The sequence below is a fragment of the Meleagris gallopavo genome, chromosome 11 (genome assembly GCF_000146605.3).
Source record: "Meleagris gallopavo isolate NT-WF06-2002-E0010 breed Aviagen turkey brand Nicholas breeding stock chromosome 11, Turkey_5.1, whole genome shotgun sequence".
Classification (NCBI taxonomy): domain Eukaryota; kingdom Metazoa; phylum Chordata; class Aves; order Galliformes; family Phasianidae; genus Meleagris; species Meleagris gallopavo.
The window spans coordinates 12,337,231-12,344,013 of NC_015021.2; the positions used below are offsets into that span (position 1 = coordinate 12,337,231).

Here is a 6,783-nt window from a genome sequence, read left to right on the forward strand (position 1 = left end):
AAGGAAACAATCTGTACAGCAACCGGTGGTGAGTCAGGGTCACAGGCCTCTTCCCCATTTTGTGTTGTTTGTTTGTAAACTTGTGCTTTTCCCACTTTAACTGATGTGTCTCTGACAGTCACATCAGATTGAATGTTTGTTCCACTTGCTAAGATCTAGAATACTAATTGGGCCTTAGTGAGGATCTTCAGTTGAGATGTGTCTTCTCTATCTGCAGTACCAGCGGAGCGCAGTGTGGTATTGTAACTTGACATGCCTCTTTCTAATGTACTGCTGTGAAATACTGATGACTGCTTCCTCTCCTTCCTCTTCTTGTCCACCAGATTAAGCAACAATGGCATTTGTGAAGAGTGGCTGGCTGCTTCGTCAAAGTAAGTCACGGGGCTCTTCCCTCCTTTTCTCCCCACTGTGTCTAACTCTTTAAACAACACTGCAGCAACTCAGTCATTCCCAGGTGTTATTTCTTAAGCAGGTCTCTAGTCTGCGAGTTGTTGTCCTTGTTTTTTGAGTACAGGACACTTCAGAAAGGGATCTATCACGGCAGCATTTCCATGTTACCTTTGGGTGTACTAGTGGGAAACAGTGTATATCACATCTGAGGTGTCTGACTGCTTCAGATGCTGCTCTGTAATTAGTGTTACGTAAGCGGAGACTTGGAAACTTTGCCTGACACCTTACATTAATGTCTTCAATTAGTCATGCCTTCTGCTTGTTCTTGCAGTGGGATAGAATTAAAGCACCAGGCTATGCCCTTAAAATACACTCAGTTGCAACTTGGAGTAATAGATGAAATATGGAACCCAATTCTGTAATGTTCTAAAGCAGGAATGTGGTAGGACAAGATTTTGCTTGGAGCCTGAGAATGCCATTGTCCTCCGGGGGAAGGATATCTTGGTTTTATTAACTTTAAGACACAAATACCTTCTAATATATGCCTTCAAAAGCGACTGTTTGATTTTAAAGGCACTATTTTGCGGCGCTGGAAGAAGAACTGGTTTGACCTGTGGTCTGATGGCAGTTTAATATTCTATGACGATCAGAATCGCCATGATATAGAAGATAAAATCCACATGAGAATCCACTGCATCAACCTCAGAGTGGGGAATGAATGTCAAGGTAACAGTGAGACCTTTGGAATTTGTGTACTGAGAGATTGTTTTGAACATCAGTGACTGCCCAGCACACCATTTATAGCACTACTTGTGCAGAAGTAAACATGCCTACGAAGTGTGCAGCTTTATTGTTCTTAAGGGAAAAAAAAAACAACCACAAGAACTCTCCAACTATTAAATAATTCCCTTACAAATGTTTGTGGGGTGATATCATCATGTGATAGATGAGGTTAGTGCTTGGTACTTCCTTTTACAACTCAATGAGGACAGTGTACCTTACATGCGAGTGGCAGGTTTGCATGAGAGACCAGGATGTTTGCAGTAGGCTTGTGTGTTTGATCATAGAGCATTACTGGTGAAATTACAGTGCTGGCTGGAGGGAGAGTTGGGATGCAAAATGGGAAACCTTAGCAAATTTTTCTCAAGCGTTACAAAGTTCACCTCTGGCATTTATCAGTACTCCACTTGATGTGCATCAGTAAAGGACAGAAGTGTTGGGGAGTACTTACAGCTTGGTACAGACTGGTTCTGCTGTAAGACTTGCATTTATTGAGAGTGATGTTCAGAGCTACTTACCTTCAGGACATATTCTGAAGAGAGGAGGTTACATTCTAGTTTAAGTTGTTTTGATGTCATGGAAAGCAGCTACAATTGGCCACAGTTTATTTTGTCCAGAGTTTTGCATAAGCTATCGCCCTTCTTGTAAATGGGATCGTGAAATTGTGGTTATAGATTCTTCTTATCTCCTTTTTTTCCCCAACTCAGATTTCCAGCCTCCGGAGGGAAAGCAGAGAGACTGTTTACTGCAGATTGTTTGTCGGGATGGTAAGACCATCAACCTCTGTGCAGAAAGTGCAGATGACTGTTTGTAAGTCTGCCAAATAATATTATTTTTGCTACTTTTTCCTCTATTATCTTTTTTTCCCTCTCCTTACTTACTGTCCTTCCTTCAGATTTTCAGAGACATATTTCAAGAAAATTCTTAAGCAGGATTTGAGTTGCAAAGACGATAGCTCTTCTATGAGCTGTCTAACTCACATAGATGCAGTTCTTGCAAACTAACTGCAAGTTTAGTCACTGGAAACACTGGAGGGTGAGAGGAGTAGAAGCATGTTAGTAATATGGCTAATGCAAAATATTCTGAATAGATTTTATTTTCACTTCTCTCCTTCTTAAAGTAGCCCATAACCCTGCATAGCCCAAGGACGTCTCAGTCATTAAAAAGAATAGTACTTCAGTACTGTGACCTTGGCTGTGTTTAGTTGGATAACATCTATCACCAGTGTTTGCCAAGTACACGTGGTTATAGGGCACACTGTCAGCCATACAGCATGGGAGTGTCTGCATGAAGTGTGTGTGCCTTCTGTTCAAGCTGCTGTGCTCTCTAGTCAGCACAGATGCAACTCTTCAGGAAGGAGATACAACTATTCTGGTGCATCTATTCCCATTATTTTGTCCCAAGCATAGTTGCATATCACTTGCCTGTTGGGCTTGCAGTGAAGGCCTTCAGATGTGTTCCTTGTCACGGTCCCTTTCTTGTTCCTTCTCACTCCATCTCAGCTCTGCTAAGGAAATAATTATTTTTCAATCTTGGTGCAACGCTTTGGTGCATTCATTTTACTGTATCATTAGGCTTTGACACATGGAGTATCTAAAACTCTGCTCCTACATTACCTCGAGTTCCTAACGTAGTTTTCTTCATAGAAAGAAAAAGTGCCATTAATTTTTATCTGTGTTCCACTAAACGTTTTTTATTTTTTTGACAGGGCATGGAAAATTGCTCTTCAGGATGCCAGAACAAACACAGTAAGTGTATTGCATAGACTTTATACCGAAAACCTGTCCTAGAGGATTATGAACACGATTAAAGCTAAATAGGTGGGGAGAGGAGTGATCCTCTGCATCACCAGCATGTCACCCATGCAGCCAAAGCCAGGCAAATGTGGACTGGGTGGAAGTGAATGATTTCTGAGAGTGATTTCCCTGAGTGGGAATGCATGTTTGGGAAGCTGGTCTGTAAACGAAGTGTGCACTGAGGCTTTATGCAAAAAGTAAATCTGTAACCAGCAAAAATGGACTCTCTTTTCCTTCTATTTGTGGTCTACCAAGTGCTAAAGGAAGCTTACTGTCAGTATACTACACTTTTGACCTAAAAAGGAAGGTGCTTTTAATATAGTTCCATTACACTGCAGGATGGCTCTTGGCAGAGAGCAAGAGGTGCCTGGAAGGAAGTGTAGGTATGCCAAGGAGTACATTACCTCTGCATCAGCATGCTATCTGTGTTTTGTAAAGAGGTCAGAAACCAGAAGAACTTCTCTGTGAGTCATAGAGTTCACCAGAATTGTATCTTCTGGGAGTTGTTAATATCTTCTTCCTCCAGACTGCCTTCCAGAATGCTTTTTAGCAGTCTGTCCTTAGATGACTAGATTGAATCAGCCTGAAATGTTTCAGTGGGAAAATGCTGTGTTTTTAAGAAGTTTGTTTCAGTCTTTGATGGGTCACATTAACATTGCCTCTTCACTGACACAGCTGTCATATGATATAATTTAGATGCCCAAAGTGAACACTTGTCATTGCAAAACTATTCTGGACTCAATTGCCTGAGTGCAGCTATACTCATTTTGTTAAATGAGAAGTTAAGGAATTTTCGTCATGCAGAGGACACAGTACTCATAATCTGTCTGCTCTAGTTTTAGTGGATTTATCTTGTTATATGTGAGACAGTGACTCCTAGTTTCAGGAGCTTTTGTTTTTCAAAACCCGATGCGATGCCAGGTGGCATTCAAAACCTGCCAGTGCCTCAACTTCTTCAGCCAAGGCAGAGCCCTGCCATTGAAAGTAGGACAGATAGCTGTCTGCACAAGATACATATGAATTTAGTACTTTCCAGAGCTATTACAGCTCTCCAACTGGACTTGAACTTGGCCAGGGAATTTGAGTCCATCTGCAGGTGTTTGATACAGCTTTCAAAAACACAGAGCCTCCAGCAGTGCCTCGTAACTTCACTGGAATGACCAGGTGATCATCTTAGCTTTGAGAACTGCGTTACTTAAAGACATTTGCAGACTTAAGTCACATGCCTCTATAGAGTTTCCTGCAGCAAAACAGAATACATTTATTGCTGAGATGTGAGCACTCGCAGAGCTTCATCTCAGACAGTGGAAATACCTGCCTCTTCATATAGTGCTTTCAACAGTGCATTTCAAACAATTCTCAGAATTTTTATCACAAGTTTCCTTTAGGATACGTCCGTAATACAACATCAAAAGTCCTTCTGTAGTCCAGTTAGAAGAGCTGATAGGAACATTATCTGTTGACTATTAAAGCATATATTTGTACACTCCAAAAACGGAGCTGTTTCTTTCTTGGGATAAGTCACAGAGAGCATCACTGTAAACTTCTGGTATCAGGTGCAAGAACACATCTTTACGTAATCATCTGTAGAGAGCTCCTTGAAGATGGATTCAGGTAAGTTATCACCTTTGCTTCAAGGCTGCCTTCAAAAAGGGCCAAAATTATATGTAGCATTTGAAAGGTAAATCCTTAAAAAACAGCCCCCAAACCTCTGGATTTAAACCCATCTATCTGCATTTTTTTTTTCATTCTTCTCATGGCCAGAAGCTGACAAGTAGCTAAGAAGTTCTGCTAAAATGTGCAGGTGGCACCACATTTGTTTCTTTTATCTGCTGTTGCAGCACTTGCTGACACCATTATACTAGAATGCCAGAAAGCAGCAAGCTTAATTGTGAATACTTGTTTGTAATTTGAACACTAACAGTGAACACGATGGTAACTTCTAAAACTGAGATGATGAAAAGAGGGAAGGAATCAGTGTGCTTGTGTGCACACACAAATGGATAAGAGATACGGACTTGCTTTGTACACACACAAGTAAGATATTGTATGGCTCCTGACAGTGATAACGATGCATTTGTGGTCTCTCAGTCTGTCTGCTCTCTGAGTAGTTTCTTGCTGCATGTCTTTACGAGGCATTCTCTGCTTTCTTAACATGCAGCAGATCTCTGCAGTTACTCTGGGGGTCATTAAGTTTTAATCTCCCTCGTCCTCAAATTGGCTGTCTGCACAAAACGGTGTTGACTGCTATCTTTCCACGGCATTCAGGGCTACGTGGGATCTGATGTGATGTATGATGAGACAGCCATTTCCTCAGCCCCTCCTCCTTATACAGCTTATGCTACACCATCACCTGAGGTAAGAATTGCAGGTGGGAAGCATTAAAAAGAGTGAGGTAGCAGAAGCAAGCATCCTTCAAGCACCCAAACTGTACCCCCAAAGTGCTGTGTTTCACAGACACATCCGGCTTTAAGGTTTGTACAGATGGGAATGAGGCACTAACAGAACATTCTCACTCCTACTTGAGTGGATCTCCCTGGAAAGGGATAAGGCAGATTTGGCTAGGAGATCTGTTAAGGGGTGGGTGCTCAGTGAACTTAGAAAATAAAGCTTCTTAAAGAGAGGGAAGGAGTTGTTTGGTTAATCTTGAAAACTCTTGGTCATGCAGCCCATTGTGAGAGCACTGAAAGGGTGTAAAAATCAGGAGTTTTAAAAATAGAATTTAATGACTGGAGCTGTCACTTTGAACACATACAAATTCTGTGGTATACAGGATGTCATAGCAACAAAGTGACTCTAGCTCCTGGGTACACAGTTGTTCGGCACTGGAGGAGGAACAGACTGAGGGCTGAAGCAGCATTGCTGATTTCTGGATGTTCTGACTTGTGCAGTGATGCACAAAGGTGCGGTTTGGGATGGTACTGCTTGTTGCACCATATGTGCTCTGCTGCAGCCCCTTACTGCTTAGAACTAGATGTGGTTACTGAGAGCTGTATTAAGGCTAGCATTGGGCTGTGGCTTGGCCTGACAAGCCAGGCCCTGCATCTAATGCTCACCACCCAGGAAGGGTGGGAAGTGATTGCTGCTTAGGAGCATTTCTTTTTCAAGTGGCTGTTCTGAATCCTTTCCAGGATTCTAAGTCAGTGCAGACTGGATATTTCAATGAACATCGAACTGCATTAGAGATGAAGGAGAATTGAACAAAGTGCATAATTGGAAACATGACAAAGAATACTTTTGTAATGGACATGTTTTTTAATTTCACCAGGTCTATGGCTATGGCTATGGTCAGTACCATGGTGCATATCCCACTGTGGGTCCTCACGTCTTCTATGCCTCCAATGGACAAGCCTACCAGTATCCATACCACGGTAATCACTGTCAACCATATTCTCCATGTTGGAGAAACCTGAGTAATTGACACTAGGGGTTGGGTTCAGATATCACGTTTTCAAGTTCCTTTACCATCTACCACTCCTGAACAACAGTGATAGAAAGAAACCTGACTTCTAACTGGAACCAAAGCCCCCTCACCCTTTCACAACAAATTGAGCCCAGTGAAATTTGTATTAAGTGATCTAATGCCCCAGATGTGATTCCAAATATGTAAGTTACTTTACAAACTCTTTTCAAAGTACAAAGAACTCTTTAACTGCAATAGTCAGCACATTTTGTAAGGAAACATAAGAAAGAGCAAGATTAACTCAGTACTCTATGGGGCAAGATGGAATTTTTGATTCATCTGTTGCTTATTTCATCAGTGGCTTAATTTTTACCAACACTTATGTCCAGCTGTGACCTCAGAATTAAATGAAAA

At 41.7% G+C, this 6,783-nt stretch overlaps 1 protein-coding gene across 1 annotated transcript; it reads left to right on the forward strand.

The window, feature by feature from the left end:
- Positions 1-317: 317 nt before the first annotated feature.
- PLEKHB2 (pleckstrin homology domain containing B2) lies at positions 318-6,402 on the forward strand. The gene is made up of 6 exons (XM_010716626.3): positions 318-371; positions 964-1,116; positions 1,878-1,980; positions 2,879-2,918; positions 5,235-5,324; positions 6,235-6,402. The coding sequence occupies exons 1-6, from the start codon at positions 335-337 to the stop codon at positions 6,385-6,387; spliced, it is 576 nt and encodes a 191-aa protein (XP_010714928.1). The 5' UTR covers positions 318-334; the 3' UTR covers positions 6,388-6,402.
- Positions 6,403-6,783: the final 381 nt, after the last annotated feature.